This window comes from Aythya marila, assembly GCF_965140915.1.
Source record: "Aythya marila genome assembly, chromosome: 5".
NCBI classification, from domain to species: Eukaryota; Metazoa; Chordata; class Aves; order Anseriformes; family Anatidae; genus Aythya; species Aythya marila.
In genome coordinates, this window is record NC_139046.1 from 32,918,367 (window position 1) to 32,939,830 (window position 21,464).

Genomic DNA, 21,464 nt, shown 5'->3' on the forward strand with positions numbered 1-21,464 from the left:
GCTGATTGTCTGACTAAAGAGATTAAATAGTACTAGAATAGTGCTAGTTGGCCTTACGGTTCAGTTGTTAAAACTTAGTGTGTTCTCAGTATTAACAAAAATCCTTCACTCCACTAGTAGTGTGGAAGAAACTAGTGCAAAACAGGACCTGCAGAAGAGGACATGCACTTACGATACTACAGTATGGATCCCATAACAACACGAGCTTCACATTTCTCCATAGTTCCAGACAAGGTGTGTGGCTTTGGTTCTGTTTGTCTCCTTAGTGGTGTTCCTACAGAGGACTATACAATGCCAGAAATAGTTTGTGAAGAAGTCTGTCCTCTTAAGTCCCCAGCTTAGAGATCAAGATATGTTTGCTAACATGCTTTTATGTCAACTCAGACTCTAAGTGCATGGGAGCGGAATCTAACTTTGCTGTTAGCTCTACAAATTGTCTGGAAGCCACAGGGACTGAAAAGCTAAAGGAGGGCAAGCTTAAGCTTGTAGAATCCTGTGTTGTTTTTTTTTTCCTCAGTTTTCTTCGAAGTCTATAGACTTCAAACATAGTTTCAAAGATAGTTAAGTCTTCAAGATGCTAAGATTTTTATCTTGCTTTGAGAAGGTGCTGACAGGAGTGTTGTTAGTAACCTTCCTGAGGAAAAGACTTGAAAAAGAACGTGCCCTTTAGTAGCCAAGGATAAACTACAGAAACGTGATGTGCTGGTTTCAGAGCTCAGGCTGCCTGCAACTGAATATCTTATTTACTGTACTAGTCTGTGTATTTGACTTGTGAATTAAAATGTGGTAGTTGATAAGGGGGTTTTACAGAATAGGTGTTAGTTGTGATGGATTTTAAGCTGAACATAAATGAAGCAGTTCCCTAAAGTCTAATTTCTAGCATAAAACGAACGAATTTGATCACAGGCTTGGCTTGTAAAGAAGGGAAGTAAAAATAATGTTAAGTTCCCTGACTTGTAAAGGGAAAAAATAAAGGTCTGCATTCGATGCTTTGAAGGTACAACTTCAGTTATAACTGCTGTGTAGATGGGATATGGATGTAATGCTGCCGTGGTTGTGATGTTTAAGTTGGCAGCAGGGTTTTATTTGGGGTGGGGATGGGCACTAAACTGCCACCCGGTAAAGCGGGCGTTACAGGGCTGAGGACGTCAGAAGGTTCCAGCAGCGCGGGCCGTTAGCACCGCATCGCCGCTGCCTGCGGGTGGTCCTCGGCGTTCCTCAGGGGGTAAGCGCAGCTCAAGTATAAGATTATTGCTGCTCTAACCCAAAATAGATAAATAAAGGCAGCAAGTGCCACAGACACCGCCGCCGTGACGGGAGGCGGGCCCGCGGGGCGCTCGGAGTGTCCCTGAGGGGCCGCAGGGCCCCCTCAGCGCCTGGCGGCCCCTTTAAATCCCCTCAGAGGTCACCGGAGGATTCTCCTCCGGCCGGCCCCGCCCGCGCGGCTGCAGCCACTCGCTTGGCAGCCGTGTGCCCGCCGCGCGGCCAATCGGAGGGGAAAGCCTCGCGGAGGGGCGGTGAGCCTCCGCGATGGACGGCGCTGCCGACCAATCAGCCGCGAAGCCTGGCGGGTAGACGCGCGGGAGCGGCGCCCGATAGGCTGGCGGCCGAGGGGGCGGGCCCGGCGTCGCCTGGGCGCCGCGAGCCCCCCGCCGGGTGGCCGGGGTGAGGAGGGGAAGATGGCGGCGTGAGCGCAGCGGGCGGAGCGGCCGGGGCCGGCCGGGCCCCGCGGCTCGGGCCGCGCTCAGGTGAGCGCCCGCCGCCGCCCGAGGGGCCGGGCGGGGGCAGCGGGCGCGGCCGGGCGGCTCCCGGCCTCCCGCTGCGCTGGGGGCCCGGGCTGCGAGCGGGGCCGGCCGCCGCCCTCACCCCTCAGGGGCCGGCCGGGAGGGCCGCGGGGCTGCGGCGCGCTGAGGGGAGCGGGGGCAGCGCGGGGCGGCTGCCGGGGCTTTCCCCGAGGCAGCGCCTGCACGCCCGGCTCTGGGGCGCCCGGAGGTGCTCGGGCGGCACGCTCGGAGTGCCCTGCGCCACGGAGCGGTGCTGGTCGGGTCCGTGTTGTGAGCGGGGGGAGCCCTCCTGAAACCGGAGGGATCCATCCAGCGTGGGAGTCCTCGCAGTTTATGTCTTAGAGCAGTGCTTGAGAATTCTGGTTCATCGCGTTATCCTGAGTGGCTGCGTTTTCAGTGTGAATGTCAGGTAAAAGTTAAAAAATAATAATAATTAAAGCACCTAAACGAGAAGCACAGCTTCAGATCCTGAAGAGACGTGGTCTGTTATCCTACATAACCGATAAAGAAGGTGTTTGTAACCGATAAAATAACGCAAAAGAAACGTAACAAGTGTGGTTGTGGCAACTACTTCTGAAAGCGGTAGCCACTTAAGAGAAAATTTTCCAAAGGAATATTTTACCGTGTGATATATTACATATCTGTGCCTTGTGCTATGTTATTCACCTGGTAATAGCAGCTCGCGGGCAACACAGCATTAAGGCACAGTGTGCTGCTGCTGGTGAATGCCTACGTGTACAGGTCTGCGTGTGAGCTGTTAGAATATGCCAAGGGATTTGCCTTTGGCACGTTACATACAAAGATAACTCTGCTTTATGCTATAGTTAGAAGAATAATAAGCTGTCAACTTTCTTTCATGTGAAGTTATACAGTATTTTTAGCAGTAAGTAAGTACACTTGGATTAATATTTATTCTTAATTGCTTTGAATGCTTAAGAACTGTAAGAATTAGCATCAAAAAAATAACCAGAGTTTTCTGTTACCCTGGCTATGTCAAACCAACTCTGTGCACTGCTTTAAAATTTTGCTCACAGTGCTGTGAGCCTGTGCAATACAGAGATTTGCAGGAGTAAGCTGTGTCTCTTACGATGGTAACCTCTCATCTCAAGGGTGTCAAAAAGCAGGGGCCAACTAAGGCTAAGCATTCTGCCTGAATCCGTGAAGAGTCTGGAGTCTCTCTTGAACACCTCCCACGTTCATTCTTAAAAACTTGAAACGGAACGAGCTTTGAAAGGAGTCTTGATGTGTTGGCGGTTAGCTGAATGCAAGATACAGAGGCCCACACAGTCTTTGGAGGATTGATTTAAAAAAGAACCACAAAAACTCTCTAAAATGGGATGTGCAGGTAGGGATGTTTCTTTGCTTAAACAGCATTCAAAGGGCCCTTTGGTGTGTGTATCGTGGAATAGAAATCTCAGCTGTAAAATGGTCATCTCCTGCTGTAGGAAGTATTATTATTATTCCTACCCTATTGTGCTAAAAGCATAGGAAATATGCATTGGAAACCTCATAGGAGGAGAGGGTGAATTTATTTAAAATAAAAAGTGAAACAAAACAGGTTACAGTGTCTTAGGCTCATAATCTCATAAGCAATGCCCAAGACATCTATCTGCCAGCCAGGCATCATAGCAGAGGTGTTTAAGCCATATGTCCAGCAGTCAGGGGCCCCTTGCAGAGGACAAGGGACATCAGCGTGTCCTCTGGACTCCTAGGTTGGTGACTTCTGTGTTCCCAATAAGCCCTAGTGTACACTGTTGGAGGTGACGGTGACCTGTGTCTCCACCCTGTCCCTCTCTGTATCCAGATCTGTGCATCTTCTAAAATTGCAGGGGGATGTGCTGGGGTTTGGAGGAATTGCTATGTGGGGTCCTGGCAACACAAGCCCTCCTGAGAGCCCTGTCCTTCTTCTGTGTCCTGTTTGGAGCCTCCGTGCCCAGGCACTCCCTTTCTTTCTCCAGTTCTACTACAGTTTGCTCTAGTGCTGCATAGAGTGGATTTATATACCTTTTTAAAAGTAGAGAGAGAGGTGGGGGCAAGTGACAGTGTAGAGAGGTAACACTGGGAAATTTTTGGAACCATTTTGGAAAGCCAGATCTGTTGGGTAACTTAAAACTGTGTTAGGGGTGTGGTGAAACTTAGTAGCATAGCTGCATACTCTTCGTTGTAGTATCCCTTCCGTTTCTCATGTGCTGGTTGTGTCAATAGATTGACTTTATTTTCCCCCCAAAGTTCGTGGAAATTAACTTGTAGTTACTGTAGAGCAAAAGAAATATGACTGCCCAATAGGTCAAAACAAGACTTCAGTTATTTTGAAGGTGTAGAATGAGTAAAAAGAAAACCTAACTTTTCAAAGATTGGCACTGGGAATTGTCTCATTTCCATCAGCCTGATATGTAAGCTTATGTATGATATGTAACTGATAATTGTCAAATTAATTTTTTTGTGAATCGTTTGGTTCCTTAATGTCTTGAGGTCTCATAGTGCTTGTCAGGTTCTTGGGGGAGGACTTGAATTGGGTGGGTGAGAACTGACGACAAGAGGATGGAACAAGATCTTGGATCTTCGCTACTTAGGTGTGACTCACTTGACCATCCTTTTCCTTATTCTGAAAGAGGAGCGTGGCTGTAAACATTTGAAAAGTAACATCAACATGTTTAGTGTAGACTATCTGACAATATTAGCTGGTTCCCAGAAGGTATAGATAATCTTCTGTGCCTTGTGCATGTAATGATCTGTTATCTGAAGAGCTTCATAGATATGAATTTAATTTGTTCATCTCTTTCTTTCTAGGTTCCCCAAAGAGAATGTTGAATGGTGAAAAATGATGGTGAGTAAAGCCATAAGGTTATTTAGGTACTAAATACACAATACTAAACTTGTCACTTTTCTTTCCCTTCCCCTTCTTTTTTTTCTTTACCAAGAAATCAGTTATTGAAATTTTATTTTTTCTTAGGACACTCAGAGAACTGGAATGCTGCCACAGTGTCAACTTTCAGCTTGTGCTTGACTTGAAATAAACCTCTACTTAACTATATATATTTTAACAAAAATAAATGCTTCAAAAGTTACAAAACACCTGTTCCATGCTGTCATTTTACTTTGCTAAGAGACACTAATTGTGCAATTGCATTAGCTTAGAGTAGTGATCTTAAAGGTTTGTTATTTGTTAAACACTAGGAGTGGAAGAACAATAATGTAACCAAATGTCAGTTATCAAGTCAAAGAAAGTAAATTCAAAAATTCTAAGGATAACGATCAAAGTCTAAAATTTCAATTTATTTATTTATTTCCCCAGTAAATTAAGCAAAGATATTCTGGTAGTTAAGGTATATAACAGAGTGTTAGATTCTATCCTTGGCTCTGCTACAAACCTTTTATATGTTTTGTTGCAGCTCCGCAGGTCTGCTTTTCACCATCTTCATATCAAGAGTAAGACCCATCAGCATGGGCATGGATGGTCAAGCTTATGATCAGCTGAAGTATTTGAGTGCCTCGGAGAGCAAGTGATGGTGACGTGTGGTGTTTTGCCATTTCCATAGTCTACTCACTACTTCTAACACAGGAGTTGAAAATTATCGCCAGAAGATTATTTCTGAACTTGATCAACTAAAGGATTAAGGTAATTAGAATAATAAAAGGAAGTCAACGAAAGGCCAGAGAAAAGAGAGGAAGGAGGTAGAAAATATGATGTGTCCTCATGCACTTATATTTGAGAAAGAGAAACCAAAGAAAACATTTCCTCTTTCACATCACTCATTGTTGTACAGGAGAGTGGTAGTTTGTTTTTTTTTTTTCCTGGCACTATGCAGAATTGCATTCATGTTACCTTCTAATCCAAGCTGGCATCAAACTTAAAGGAAAAAATCCATGTCTTAACAGTTTCTGTGACTAGGCAGTACCAGGTGTGCCACTGGTGAAAGGCCAGGAGGTCAGTGACAAGACAGCGGTTGTTGAAGTATGTCTACACTGTGGACAAGAGGGGAGAAATAGGTTTAAAAAAAAAAAAAAAAAAAAAGGACCTAATCTGTGGATTTTACAGCTGTCATAAGTGTGTTTTTCCTCTACGGCACTGACAGTGTTGTAGTAATTAGGTGATTGTTTGTAGTCTTTTTGAATTGTGACCCACTATAGCAGAACTTATTCTCTCTGTGTGCAATGCCATTACACATTGTCCTATCGCCTCTTTTAGGTACTGGAGGACCATTATAAGGTCTCCCCAGAGCCTTTTCTTCTCTGGGTTGGGATCAACTCTTTATCAGGGAGCGTAGTGTTAGGACAAGGGGTATATTCGGAAGAAATTCTTTACTCAGAGGGTGGTGAGGCACAGGAGCAGGTTGCCCAGAGAAGCTGTGGCTGCTTCATCCCTGAAGGTGTTCCAGGTCAGGCTGGATGGGGCTTTTGGCAACCTGGTCTGGTGGGAGGTGTCCCTGCCCATGGCAGCGGGGTTGGAACCAGATGATCTTTAAGGTTTCTTCCAATCCAAACCATTTGATGATTCTGTGTGTGTTTAGGTGAATACCTCAGTATTGCCATGTTACGTGTCAGAGCCACAGTTATGAAGCCTCAGAGCTTGTTAACACCAGTATATTTTTGGGTGCACTGCTTCTGAGTAGGCGTATAGTTCAGCATTTCTGTAGTATTGCATTAGCCAGCTTATGGACATACACAGTTAGATATAAAACCTTATAGAACAGGGGATTATTGCAGTTTGTGAAGCCAACTTTTTTTTTCCGTTAGGCTCAGATTTTTAAAGTAATGAACCAGCAGGCATTTTAATGTGTAATGTATTTTATTCTGTCTCCTGACCTCTCCTCTCTTTCATTTTGGAATTCCAGATCCTTGCTGAAATTTAAGAAGATGATAGTCCTGTTGCTTGCTCGTAGGCTGTGAGATGTGGACATGTCTCTCCTAGCAAGCAAAAACTTGTCCTTCACTTCCATGGAGCTGCATGAACAAAGATCTCTTCACTTCCTGCGTCAACCATCTCACCCAATGCTTAATTCCCCAGATGACTTCTCCCACAAAAGCAACCCTGCTGCTGTATCAAAACTCAAAAGCAGAGTAACAGAAATCAGCGTTTGTTTCCCTGAAGAAATGTCTTCTGTGCCAGCTCTTCATCCAGCTTTCTGCATTCTGTTTTAAAATGAGAAAAACTTTGAAATCAGATGGAAGTGGAAGCTGATGTTCTGATATCTATCTCCTTCTTCATTTTAGGAAGGATAAGTTCTTCACTGTGTCATACTGGAATTCCTGGCATATATAGTGTCTGCATGCATTGCCATGCCAAACTTGACATGTATGAAAAGTTTCAGCAGGAAACGAGGACATATTTTCTGCTCTGACATACAGAAGAAACTTAGCAAACAATTGGAGAAGTCCCATTACAGGTATTTTGTAGCCCAGGAACCTGGCTTGACTTTGTAGATAGATGTCTTGATGTCAACTCACATAAAGCAGCTAATGCAGAGGAACAAAAGCAGAATCACCTTGTCTATAGCGTGTAACAGCATCATCCCAATCTGTGATCAAAATGTAGATTTGCATGTGTAAACCCACGTAAGTGCTGGATATGAAGAGCTTGCACCAGAAGGAGAAATTACTCTGCACCACTTCATTTTTAGCAAAGAAAAATGAAGCTTTAAAGACCTTCAGGGTTACAGGATAATGATTAGGTTTGTGTTACATCATTCTCTCCTTCTGGCTTTTTATAAATCCTTAGCAGCAAAAGGAACATTCTACAGTTGAAAAGATGGGGCAGAATTTCTTTCTTTATTTAAAGAAATTAACTGGTGGGATGGAAGAGACCGGAGGTGTAAAGTTGCGGTTTGTCCGCTCAGCTTCCTTTCCACAGTTTCAGCTTTTCATACTGCTGATGGAATCAGATACTTTTTATTCTTCTGTGACTGAGAACTGAGATGACCTGTATGTTTCCATCATCTAGGCCCGGTAGAACGAGCTGGTAGCCATGTAAGAGGTATGGCTTGACGGAGAGCAGAAATGCTTAGGCCGGGCCTTTTTCTGGTTCCCCCTATTCCTTCCCAATCTAAGGCGCTATCTGTTGTTCTTATGTTTACACAAGATTCTTTGTCTACATCATTTGTGATTATATAGGATATTCTCGATCATTCTGAGGTGGGAGTTTGTACTGTTCACATGCTCCTTGCTATGGTATGGTATATGGCAAGTAAGGTTTCTTGGCAAAAAGAAATCTCCATTTCAAGTCTGGAGCTCTTACTGCACCTTAATCCACACTTGTGATTTAGAAAATGTGATTTACTAGCTTAAAATATTTTAAAATTTGGATCAAATAAAGATATATAGGTTCTGTTAATAGGTTTGGGGAAATAATAGCATGGTCGGGGGGTGGAGTGTTTTTTTGTTTTGGTTTGTTGTATTTTTCATTTTAGAAAACTGCTGGAGAGAGCCAGACAGCCTGAAAATGGCTGAAAAAGCCAACAGTTGAAATCCTTCTTAAATCTTCATGGTAGATTGCGAGGGCAGCATTGCGATACTTAAAATGTAGTGGAATTTTATGGGGACCACGTTCCACAGCAGAGTAAGGATGAGTGTTGGTGGTGATCCTGGTCTTTGGGGTAAAGTTAGATCTGTGTATAGACTTGCATTGTAACTGTAAGATTTAATGCCAGCTTTATCCATTGTTTGTTTCCAAGAAGCAAAGATCAGACATGAAAGCTAAGGAGAATAGGAAAGGCACTGTGTATCAAAATAATGCCAACTGTAATGAGCAGAGAGGTGCACTAAAATTGTATGCAACATTGCAATGAGCCGTTTCTTTTATTAGTTTAGATGAGTTACGTTAATCCTGGTGAGGCAACCACCAACTTGGCCTGATTTCTTTTAAGAATATAGGATGTCTTTGCTGAAAATGGTCTGAATTTTCTGGTTTTAGATGCAACTAGAAAAGCACACTTAATTTTAGGTCCTGCTTTTGTTGAAACCAATAGGATTTAATGTAGATGTCTGTAGAAGCAGGATCCATCTCTAAGTGATGGAAAATACTTTTAATATCATAGGATTATATGTTGTTGGAAGGTATCTGGTATAGGAAACATCTGATCCTAAATGTGGGAAATTCCTTTTCTTCCTTTTGCCCATACTTGTCCTTCCGACATTAGAGCTAGCAGTTGTTTCTTGCATAGCTGGGTGACAAAATACTTGGGGGACAGGAATGTATTTTTATCTTCTGTGGATATGTACAAAAACTAAGAATTTTTCTGACTAGAGAGTGGACAATTCACGTTACTTGATTTCCACATCCATAAGAATAACCCTCAACATTTTGTAACCCTGCATTGTAACAACAACAACAAACCTACAATTTTTTCCTGACTCCTAACCCAGATAACGTAAGAACATAAGCTTTCAAGTTTACTTTTAGAACATAACGTTTTTAGCAGGGCTAAAGATCTGTGGCTTTCACAGAACCAATACTCCAACAATGCATGCCCAGAAGACCCCCACAGCCGTACCTTTCCAGCCAGCTTCTTTATAAAAGTGCTGTGTTAGGAAATGCTGCCTCAGCCTACCTACTTTTTCTTGCTCCACTTTTTCTCTATGTTGGTTGGAAATCTTCCCATGTGAAAGATTACAAAAACAAGGGGCATGTGCAATAGATCATATATATATACATATATATATTTTAATACTTGTGGACAAAATGATGTTACAAGTTGTTTGAAAACAACAAAATCACCAATGTCTTCCATTTTGAGATGTGTATAGTTCCATAAGCATTAGTGCTTTGTAGCAAACAGTAGTGCCATGTTAGGATCAGTGCATGAGCCTAGTAGTATTTTTACAATTTCAGAGTGACAAATTTATTAATAAGCAGTGATGATAATGTAATTAACAATAGAAAGGATACAGTAGAAATGTCACAAACATGGTCTAAATATGCAGTATCCTCCCTGTGACAGTGGTAATGCTATCTTTAGAAAGTGAATGCATTCACTTAATGGGCTTCATAGAGTCATATTTAACTTTGTTTTTAGTATTTCTGTCCAACTGCAATAGTAAACTAGTGTATGTAAGCGTCCAGAATTCTTATCTCTGTCACCAGTGATTCTTTTCATTTTAGTCTTTGTTGAAGGTGTTTTCTTCTATGAGCAGCATTTTCCATTTAATTATTACCCATCCTACGATATACTCAGAATTAAGAATGTGATAAAGAGTTTGTGTGTGTTTTGTGCACATCTCTACTACCTTAATATTATTTACAAAATCTGTTAAGTAGGAAAAAAAAAACAACAAATCCAATTACATAATTATTAAAACCAGTTAAACATTATCCTTTTCATCTACTAAGTTAGTTACTGGTTGCAAAATGCTTTCTTCCAATTATAAGTAGAATACTTTTGTCCATTATTGCAGGAATGGAAAACCTTTTTTTTTTTTTTTTTTTCTCCTGAAGTCCTATTGAATCTTTTAACACCTTTGGTGGATCCTGCATTTACACACATCTTAATAAGAGAGAATATAATAGGATTAAGGGCTGTTGAAAACCAACATTGCAGACTGCATCTGTTCAGCAGGCTATATCTAGTCATAGATTCCCCACCCCTGTATTGTTGAGAATTCAATATCCTGTGTTTTGGGTAACTTCCAGTATTGCTTTCCAGCTCTAATCTCAAATTTAATAACTTATGTCTCTCCCTCTGCTTTTTTCAGAAGGAAAGTTTAGACCAGGAAATGTTCAAATGATTTAGCACGCAATGGGCAGCTTGGACTGGTGAAATAAGAGACTGGTATGATTCCTGAGATGAGTGATGCTCTGTGGATGGCATTCTCTCATTTCCTAGGAAAAAATAAGTCTTATTTGATACCAGTGTTGCTCTTCACACATTTCTTTTACAAGAACAAAATTCTCTGTCACTTTAGAGAGGATACTGCATCTTTTTTCCCTGAGACCTGCCTGTAAATGGCCACTAGGAGGAGGGAGGGAATGGGTAGCTTGGTTTTGTAATTTTAATAGGATGTATCGCTAAAGTAATTAATCAAGTAGCATGTTCTTTGGTGCAAAACCAGTAATCCTTGCAGAGTTAATGTATGTAACAAACCCCCCACCCCGACCCTCTGCATCTAATAAGTTTTCAAGAAAACTGGGTGGTTGGGCCATTTACAGCAGAGCTCTGGGGGACCTGTGCTCAGAGTTAGGTTCAATTCTGAACAGAAGTAGCTGTACCATTGAATAAAGTAGTTTAGTGCTTGGGAGAATCAATTGAAAAATACCTCTGAAACTGGAATGCAAAATAGCACAGTATGTAGGGGGAAGAATCCCTGATGCAAACAAAGCCATAAGATGATTTAATAAGAAAATAGAACTTTAGTAGCAATAACTGTTTTGCATGTGATAGTAAATAACTTGCATTAGCAAGACTGTACAGTAGAGTAGGTGGGTAATAACCAAATAAGTTTGTGGCGCTCTGTGCTGCAGGGAGTTGCATGAAAAGTCTCTTTTCCTAAGATGGGTGAATTCCTCTTAATGTTCCTCTCATTGGAGGGAATTTGGCACTTGAATACTTAGTTAATGAACCTGATATTAGAAAACAAACTGTTTAGCTTTGTCACACATCTGAAGCACTGTCAGGGAGTGCTGGGGGAAGCGCAGACAGTTCTTTCTGAAAGGGTAGCTTGTTTCCCTTTTTTATAGTCTAGCACTTGCTCAGTTTTTCTGAGGGGAAACTAAACCCTTCCAAATACTGGACTGTGGAAAGAACTTGGTTCTGAAGTTAGAATGCATTTTATTGCAGGTGGTACTTATTTTTGTTTAAAAAGACCAACCTGAAATAGCAACAGGCCTTTTAAAAAAAAACACACATTATCTAATTATTTGACACTGAAAACATCTGTTCATTCCAAAGGACAATTGTAGGATACTAAAAATGTTACCCTGCAGCAAAAATAATTTTAGACTTGCTAAACACTCTGTTTCAAGCCATTGATTTCTGTTAATGCCTGAAGTTTTGCAGAGACAAGTACGGTGAAGCCTCCGGTAACAGAAAGGGATATTGATCTACAGCTGTAGCCTCTGCACCAGCAAAGTATCTGCGATCAAAGGGTTACATAGAAGAGCCCCAGAAGTGCTAAAATGTCCATAGTTGATGCTGTTTTCCGTGCAGATACATGATCTATAGAGACAGCATGGCCCAGCAGATAATAGTGTGTTCCTAACAGAAGTGTCGCATCAGAAGTTGAGATCTATCTGGCTAGATTTCTTCTAGAAAGTTGAAGGAGTTTGGAATGTAACTTCCAGCTGAAGGGAAGCCTCTGATGTTCTGAAATTCCATAGGTGAAGCCTTCTGGCTCTTTGTAAGTTGATAGTGGGACTGGTAAGGGCTGTGAATGTTTCTACAGCGTAATGTAATTAAGATAAGCATGAGCATATCTAAATTAAGTGTTGGCTAATATGTGTATGAAAAACTAACTGATCTGGAAAGTTATAATCAGCTTAAATTCCAGCTATTGCATTATTGATAAACTTGGAAGCTGGCCACAGGGAACCTTAATTTGATTGTGATCTGATTACATTAAATAAATTATAACTTTCTTGTAGTCTGTGGTCAGCAAGTACATTTACATAATGAATTAATAATGAAAACATGGTCACGTTCAGACTTCAGAAGTATGAACTTTGCGGCTGAGTAGAAATTTTCAAGGCTTTATTCATTTAGAGAAGGGGGTAGGAAGGGAAATGGAGACTGATGTAACCAGGCGAGCTATCTGCGTATTCTTCCCAGTTCAGATTTAATAGTGATCTGAATTCCATGGGGTACTATATTAAAAATCAGTATTCACAGCCACAAAGGAAACCCCATTGCCTTTCAGCTGTCATGCTATGGTATGCCTTTTGCTCCAAACCCCTTGATTTCACTGCTGCTAAAACTAAGTAGCAGTGCTACATGCTCCCACACTGCAGCGTGGGGTATCAAAAGTGCAGTGACCGCTACTGCCATGACCCCGCTGGCATTACTGAATGCAGGTGATACGTGTGGGTACTGTCCCTTACCCAGTGGTTCTGCTGTAGAAGATGTAGCCAGTACTTGTGTTGGGAATTGCAGCTTGAGGATCGCAACTTCTGCAACTGAGCATAATTATCAAATTTAGGACAAAAAAAAATGGTTTGCAGACAACTTGATAGTGAGTGACAACAAATTGTACCTTGCTTCAGGACATTGACACTTTATGCAAGGGTTACATTGACAAGAGCTGACAGTGGTTTTGAGCAGAGAAGGGTGGAAGAGAAGAGTTTTTGATGGATAACCAATTTTACCAATAACAACTTCCCTAGGAAAGAGTTTTGTCTTCCTTCAAAACCTAATAATCCTGCTTGCTGTTCAGGTACAGAGCTGCATAAATGGCAGTTCGAGTTAGATTCCCCTGCTTTTCTTTTACTGAATGATCCAGCGTATTGCCCCTATAGCACTTAGACTGGCACACAAAAGCCAGCAGTTGAACCAGGGTGTCTCATTTAACAGAGCAGAACACTACCCAGGAATTCTGCTTTCTATTCCCTTTCAGTCTGCTCAGCACTTACCTCCTGAGTTTTAGAGAAAGCGTAGGTGTACTTGACGTAAGCAAGGAGCGTGTTTCCGTCTCTGAGCCTATGTACCAGGTTATAGGATAGACAGATTCCCTAAGGCTTTACATTTAAGGTTAAAGATAAAAGGTAACTTACTGTTCAGTGTGTCCTGTGTAAGTCTTATCTGCTTCTTTCCTCTTCCCCTCCAAACGAGTGTGTTTGCAGGTCAAATAAAAGAAGGCCAGTTTGTGATGCCTTAGGCATAAAGAAGTGCATGGAGAAACTGAAGGAAAGTGGCACAGGCCCACAAACCAAATCTTAGAGCTAGTATTCTAATTATGCATGATTCAAAATGTCTAGTGTAATGTAGTTATTACCAGTAAATTGAGATATGCATTTATACATAACGAAGCAATAGGAATTAATATACCAATAGCTTGAACTTCCTGCTTTGATTCTCAAACTTTGATTCTCAAACTGTTTTTTTCTTTTTGTCGTTATTTTTTTTTTTAGAGAATGTGCTGCCTCTGTAGAGAAAGGGGCAGAATGTATAGATAGGGACAGAAGCATGGCACCAAAACTGTAAATCAGGAACCAGGATCAGCAGAACTCGCCTTTATAACCTCTTGCCTGGTTCATTTTAGTGCCCTGAGCATGTAAAAAGCAGGGCATGGACTAAGCATGTTTAAGGGCGAGATGAGGTTTCTCACCTGCTGCAGCTGTAGCAAGGAAAAGGGTGCAGAGTTTCTTTCAAGGTGCAGGGGGGGAGCAACTGGTAAAACCCACAGTAACAGAAACAACGGACTCAAATTGAGTGTAGTATTTGCCAGACAGTAGGTGATAAGCTTGTGCATAGTGAGAGAAATTATTTGGAGAAGACTGAAATTAATAAGCACAGTACAAATATTTCAGGTGTTGAATAGCTTTTTAATAGACAGTATTTTCAGGTAACTCTCTAGCCACATAGGCAGCTGTACTGAAGCATACTGGTACCAGCCAGCAATAATGGCACCTGCAGGAACGAACCTGAAAATACTGGTAATCTTGTATATTTTTTAAGTTCTTTGACAAAGAGATTTTTAAAAACAGAAAATGAGATTTGATCACTGAAGGTCTTTATCTTCTGCAACACAGGTTGCAATATAGTCTTTTTTTTCTTTATTTCACATATTAAATATAAGGGAATTTGGGTGCCATTTTTCCGTAAACTTTTACTGTGCTCTCTGTAATATTTTCCAAGTCTTTTAGTGGGTACTGCAGTGAATTTCTGCTGGCAGTTTGAAAATAACATAGAATGTGTGGCAGTGTCTACGTCACTTACACTTTTCCTAGTTTAAAGTATTCAATCACATAGAATACTAGCATGTTACTGCAGAACTCCATTCTTTTAGCTTAGTTTAATTTTGTAGGTGGGCTTAACTTGTGCAGAACACTTCTCCATGTACAGAGGCTCAGTCCCCTTTCTTAAGCAGAAAGAGGAAGTGTCTTGGAGGAAGAAATTGTGTGTCGAGTTAAATCTTGATCATGCTTCGTAGCCAAGCATCCATAAAGCACCATGATTTGGGTTTAGAATGGGGGCTGTGTTTTTCTCATGAATGCTTTCTAGATATACAAGAATTGCCAAATGAAGATAGGAATATTATTAGAGAATATTTAACTATTTTACAGTATCAAAGTTAGGTTAAATGAAATCCTTTGAGCCAACTTCTTCAAGCTAAAAGGGAGTCTATTTCTAAAAAGGGCTTGGCGTGGCAGTTAACCATGGCCACCTAATGCCTAGAGGATATTCTTTTGAACACTTGATGTGGTTTTAAACCCTGTTACATGTTTTCTTTTGTGTGGTGAGTAAGCACTTGTATCTGTTGTTAATGCTTATCCCTTTCAATATAAAACCTGGGGAAGTAAGCTATTGTAGGACTTTAGTGAAGATATCCTCCTTTTGAGAAATACAACAGCAAAGGAGAAGTATTAATTATAGTTTCTTAAAAATTATCTTAATACTTAAAGTGGTTAGAGAAGACTTCTTATACTGAACTTCTGATGGCATTGCTCACATGGGCTAGTGGAGATTACTGGTATCACTACATACTCCCATTGCACACATTTTACATGGTAACAGTAAAAGAATGTTTCCCTGCAAATTCTGATTTTTTTTTTTTCCAAAAGGCAGCTTGCTTTTATATCTATGCATCTTTGAGGATTTCAAGATAAGATTTTATTCTTTTGACGCTGTAAAGAGGAACTGTTTAAAAATGAACTTGGAAACTCTGCACCTGTATACAAATTTTTTTAGCAATAAAGCAGCACAGGCTGAGAATGCACTAAAACCTGGTGTGTCATTTGTTCAACAGATAGATTAACCAAGGTACAATGCACTGTGTCTTCATTGAGGTGCAAACTGCTTCCGCTTCTGAGATGTACTTGCTGTGCCTTTGACAAAGCTTAACAATTTGAGCTAAACTTGCATATGTTGAATATCAGCTTTGGATCCAGCTGTTTCAGCAATTTTCAGACACAACAGTCTACGACTTCCTCGAAGGCAGCTGAAGAAAAATTGGCACTCCACTCAAGACAGGCAACTCACAAATAGAAGCTTCAAAGGTTGTTTTAGATGGTAGCAGGAAGCTTCTGTTGCTTGCAAGATAGACAACCTAAAAGGAGTAACTCTCAAAACTGTTTCACATATATGTGGATTGTTTATAGTTTTGGCAGCTCAAATTCCTTTGGTGGTTGGCATTTCACAACCTACAGGGAGGCACAACTTTCCTTGCTGCTGAAAGCGGTTTTGGGAAGTGCTGTAACACAGCAGCAAGATGCCACCTCATGAGGACTACGCTGAAGAAGCCATGGCTCCCAACACCACCAGCTTTCCAAAACCTCTTATGGGATTACTGACCCTTATGTGAGCTTATAAAAGATTCACTGTATGATTGCTACTTCAGTAACCTGCTATACCACCTTCAGTTGTTCCATTTTCTGCTTGCTTTTCTCAGAGAAGACAGCTGCTCTTTAGCTCACATAAGAATAAAGAGAGCTGTGGCCTGACCTTGAGATGCGTTTTTAAATCAGGTATTTATTTAAAGAGAATCCTTCCTTCCTGAGCCAGACTGACTGTGGCTGCACTGAAAGTATCAATACAGCCCTCAAGATGCCTAGCTAGAGGAGATTAGGTTCCACAGTAGGGAAAAAAAAAAAAATCATCACTCAGTTGTAGATTCAGGTGGAATTTGAATCTGGGACAGACTGTAGGATCAAAATCTGAATCAAATCTTTTAGGAAGAAAAATTTAAACATCACTTAAAACCTAAGACTACAGTTTAAGTTGGTGTCTTAGTAACTGTTAAGCCTAAACTAGTAAAGATGCTGTTGCACTTATTTTGCATTTTGTAAGTTAAGGTGGGTTGCTTCTTGAAACAGGTTTTATTTAGAACTCTACTGCTGTGAGTGTCAGCAGATGCAACAGGCAATAGTGCCAACAAGAACCATGATTTGACAGACACAAAGGACTGCAGGGTGACTCAATGGAACTGAGGTCTTCCCAGTTCAAAGACTAGTGAAATACAATTTAAAAGCTTACAACTCACGCTATTACACAAGATATGTATTTCTGAATTTCAGCATTTTTATTCTTTAAGTCGTCTTTACAACAGTAAAGATAATATAAAAAAAATGCAACTGACAACTTTCTTTTCTTCTTAGGGGTGCATACTTTGCTAAATAAAGGAAGACAATTTTACGCTTATTATACACAGTAGAAATGTGAAGTGTATAACAAGAAAAACATCAATGCAGAAACCAGAATGAAAGGGCAGAAGTGAATAGTACCATTACCTACCATGTTTCTTGGACTGATACAACAGAAGAACTGACACCTAAAAAGTAGCACAAAGGTGAAGTTTTACAAAGGAAAACACTTATATGAGATTGGAAGGATATTTGCACGAGGTGAGTTTAGTCACAAAACCCCAGTTAAAGACAAAGAGGCTGTTAAACATAATGCAGAAGTATTATAAAAATAAATTAAAAAAAAGTCTTGGTTCTTAATAATGAGTTAATATGCAACTCCAAACTTTACATGAATGTACAGTGACAACTGTTGAGAAGAACAGCTCTCCAGTTAAAGGTTCATTATAAACATAAAGATTCATAGAGCACATTTTGGAGAAGATGATAGCATTAGTCATTACAGGCAATGAAGCAGATCTTACTAGAGTGTAACATTTATTTCAGGTAGTTACTTTTGATAGCCCAAATTTAGCTGTCATTGAGAAGTACTGCATTTCTGTGCTTACACCTGTCACAGTTGTAAAACACTGATGATGACAATCATCATTTAGAGAGCAGGTACTGTTAGAATTTAACAGAGGGAGCTACTTCTCTCCCAGCAGAATAGCTCTTGATATTGTTATTGCTTAATCAGAATAAATGGAGACAATTGAGGACTTTTAATCAAAAACCAGCACACTGAACATAAGTAGTAGCATAAATACCAGCTGTCTGCATAAGCCTGCAAGATGCCTTGTAGTGAGTTTCATCCCCTCTGCTCCAAGCCTGTTACAGGAGTTATTTATTTGTAAAATAAGGCCATGAAATGCAGAGAGCGCTCGTATCATCAGCAACACAATGCAATCTGCCAATCACATATGGAAGGCAGAAAAAAGGCAATGGCAAACTGAATCACTGGAATGAATCTGATCAAGTAAATACAACCCTCTCCAGACTGCTACATGAACCTATTAAATTTTACAGACAGTTTCAAAAATCAGCCCTTTAGGCAGCAGATGGAGGAGGAAAAGGACCCCCCAGTCTTCCAACAAACAGGAAGTAGGGACAAAGATACTCTGTCTCAGTAACTAGGGGTAAGTAGCCTTCTTTCTTTTCCATCAAATTACTTTCTAGATGCTTGGAAAAAAAGCACAACCCAATCAAAAAGCAAAGCTAATAAATACCCATTAGGTAACTTTTACAAGACATCTCAACAGGCCATGGGAAGGCAGCAGGAAGATCATCACAGCTTCAGGAGAGCAGTGTTCCTGTGATGGACCAGAAGTAAAAGGGAAGAAAAGACTGTTCCTTGCTTTCACAGCTTCAACCCCAGACGGAAAGGCTCACATCTATCAAAGGCAGTGGCTCACAGCCCAAGCTTCGTGGAGCAGCCAAAAGCTACGCGTTTTTCTGAGCACAGCTTAAGAACGTTAGGTTTTCAGCTGTTCCCCTCAGAAAAAGAGGTGCATTTAAGTCCCAATTCTTTCTGTATACAGACAGAGCAAATGATCAGCTCTCTCAAACCTGTTCTGCTGCATTATTTCCTCATAACGAACAAACTCAGTAGAGATGTAGAAACGGCCCAGGTAGTTCTTCAAAATGGCCTATTATTTTTGGTCTTGACTATTGCATATCCTGGCATTAGGGCAACTGCATCTGATGCAGAGCCATAGTTTTGTGCCATGTCCTTTTGCTTCAATTCCTCCATCTTCTTTATCAGCAATTCTAGGCGCATGTGGACCATCACAAGCTTTTCTTTCAGCTAGAAAAAAAAAAAAAAAAAGTAGTAGTAGTAAAACTAGAGAAAAATGTTATTCTAACACTGGATCTTTGAACAATCTGCCTATCTGTTATGATAACACACTTGAGGATGACAAAACTTAAGTAATGTTGTGGGCCCATTTTCATGCTTAGAAAGGAAACCAAAATAAATAAATGAACAAAAGGAACAAGTAAGCATATAAACACCCAATGCATTGGCTGTCTCCTATATACAGTAACTATATTTGAACTATGGGACAAACAATTTACTAAGTTATCAAATAACCATATTATATAATAGAACAACCAATTTAAATATCAAAAAAGAAGAGAGGATCTTGTATTGTCTCTGAAACTACAACTTGATGTTGTTGTGCTGTTTTGAGTTTACATAGCTGTAAATACAACACTGCTAGAATCCTTTTCAAGTTAACAACAGAGTATTATGTTTTTTTATTATTATTATCATTCAACAGTGACTTTTCAATTCCAGGGACAGCACAACTGGTAATATTTAGAAGCATTTAGAAAAACATTATTTTTGTTTTCAAAATCTAAAGTCCCATTCCCTCATGACAGCACTGAAGTAGCACAGAACATATGTATTCACTAAGAAATAACCTTTTGTCAGAAAGTTAGATAGAACTTGGTAAGTTCTAAGCATTGCAAATATGGTAATTGTATCCATATTTTTGGCTAATATCCAAAAATAGTATTTCTTGCTATTTTCCATACAAAGTCATGTAGAAACCTTACTTTCCCCAGTTGTTCCTTTAGGGTCAAAGCAGGAAAATTCACCTTAGATGCTTCTATTGTTATATTGTTTTTTAAAAGATAGCTAGAAAACAAATAGGGAAAAGGGAAAAAAAAAACAACAAGAACAACAATTAAAAAGATCACACAATTGTATTCCTTGTTTATAAAGATTATTTAACAAGATTTTAAAACAGATATAAAATTATTCCCTGAAGTACTCCATTGTTTACGAAAATATTTAAAAAACAAAAACCAAAAAACAATATGTTACTTTCAAATCATAAGATCCCCTCATTACCAGCCAATCATAATTTACAGTTTCTATAATGAAGTCCATTTATCATGGAACTGTTTTGATATCTTACATTAGTTAAATGGATCTGGAACTGAAGGAGATTTCAGCACTGGAAACAACTAAATTTAAACTTTTAATGTAATGTGAGGACATTCAAAAAGTTTAAGGCAAATCACATGGAGTCATGCCAACACAAACAATGTAAACACAGAGAATATTAAAATCCCACATCAATGCTCTCAGTCAAAAGTAAAGCAGCTTTGTAAACTGCAGACTCGTCGTACATCCTGCTTTAAAAACTTGCAAATTCCCATGAAATCCCTGACCATCAACATACAGGACACTCACCAGAGGATGCTGTCCTTGAAGAAACAAAATAAGCCTCGGAGATGAGCCAGGTTACTGAACGCAGAATAAAGAATGAAGCCCACCATCAAGCCACACGACCGACAGTATAATGCATTGTAGGCACTAAAAGGAAAAATGGAAAAATAACGTTATTAAACAAGTTATGACACCATGGATACTGGGGAGACGTCAGAGGACATCAAACCAAAGAGACAGTAAGAGACAGTATTGAGACAGTATATTGAGACAGTAAGATAGAATATAATGCTTTATGCTTAAATAATACAGAGTGTATGAACACGGGACGTTGGGCATGTTGTCTAAGAAAATCCGTGTAATAAGTGAAGTCACAATTAGAGATAAAAATCCACAGCGCATTGTCTCAAAATGAGTTAGGTTGTAAAGATCAAACGTGATATGTGGAGAAATAGATTTAAGTTGTGAAGATCAGGTGTGGAGTGTGGTGAAATCGGGGCGATGCCTGCACCTCTGACAGGTGATGGGAAAGCTCCCCCTGCCAACGCCGAGCACCGCCTCGTGAGGAGGAGGAAAACAATCGGGTTTTTACTGAAAGCGCTGTTTTATCGTGACAGAAAGCAGCAAGAAGAGACCCGGTAATCCGGACGCGACGAGGCGGCCTTGCTACGCACCAGCCCAGCAGGGCTCCCTCCAGGCCCACCAGCAGCGCGTCCTCCCAGGCCACGTCCCCGGTGACTCCTGAGGAGAGAGGAGAGACGCCGGGATGAGCACCGCGCCCGGCCCGGCCCTGCCCTGCCCGTCCCGCCCCGGCACTGACTGAGGCAGGCGAGGAGGCCGAGCCGCCGCTCCTCCTGCGCGCACAGGTGCAGCGAGTCCCCCAGCACCGCCCGGCACCCGCGGCACTGGAACACGGCGCAGTCCTCGGGACGCAGCCCCCGGCGCCGCAGCGGAGCCTCCCCCGGCGCTGGGGATGGGGACGGAGGCGCTGGCGGGGCGGGGGGGGCCGGCGGGGGCCGCTCCGCCGTGATGACGCCGCCGATGAGCGGCTCCTGCAGCAGCCGCCGCCGCACCGCCATCTTCTCCCGCCCGGCGCTCCGGCGCGGCGCCCCGCCCTCCCCGCCTCGCGATTGGAGCGCGCTCCGGGAACGCGCGCTGCTATTGGGCGGCCGTGCTGTCAATCCTCGCTGCCTGGAAAGGGCGGCGCCGCGCCCGCTCAAGCGGCGCCTGAGCGCGTTTG

At 41.3% G+C, this 21,464-nt stretch overlaps 1 protein-coding gene and 1 long non-coding RNA gene across 5 annotated transcripts; one reads left to right on the plus strand and one right to left on the minus strand.

Moving 5' to 3' along the window:
• Positions 1 to 1,659: 1,659 nt before the first annotated feature.
• Positions 1,660 to 15,650, plus strand: LOC309878707. 4 transcript variants are annotated; one of them, XR_014317605.1, is made up of 5 exons: positions 1,660 to 1,748; positions 2,894 to 3,129; positions 4,575 to 4,611; positions 5,177 to 5,403; positions 6,620 to 15,650. It is a non-coding gene; the product is annotated as an uncharacterized lncRNA (long non-coding RNA). The 4 variants fall into 4 exon arrangements; XR_014317607.1 differs by lacking the exon at positions 1,660 to 1,748 and adding an exon at positions 1,797 to 2,193; XR_014317606.1 differs by lacking the exon at positions 2,894 to 3,129.
• Positions 15,651 to 15,749: 99 nt separating this feature from the next.
• OIP5 (Opa interacting protein 5) lies at positions 15,750 to 21,427 on the minus strand. Its single transcript, XM_082761563.1, has 5 exons — positions 21,045 to 21,427; positions 20,899 to 20,965; positions 20,249 to 20,371; positions 19,606 to 19,687; positions 15,750 to 18,850 (listed from the first exon to the last, which is right to left on the minus strand). The coding sequence occupies exons 1-5, from the start codon at positions 21,301 to 21,303 to the stop codon at positions 18,683 to 18,685; spliced, it is 699 nt and encodes a 232-aa protein (XP_082617689.1). The 5' UTR covers positions 21,304 to 21,427; the 3' UTR covers positions 15,750 to 18,682.
• Positions 21,428 to 21,464: the final 37 nt, after the last annotated feature.

Coding starts and splice junctions, on each gene's coding strand:
- OIP5 (XM_082761563.1), bottom strand. CDS start 21,303: ATGGCGGTGCGGCGGCGGCTGCTGCAGGAGCCGCTCATCGGCGGCGTC. Junction 20,966..21,044: donor CGGCCTCCTCGCCTGCCTCA/GTCAGTGCCGGG, acceptor CTCTCTCCTCAG/GAGTCACCGGGGACGTGGCC. Junction 19,688..20,248: donor TTCAAGGACAGCATCCTCTG/GTGAGTGTCCTG, acceptor TTTGTTTTCTAG/CTATCTTTTAAAAAACAATA.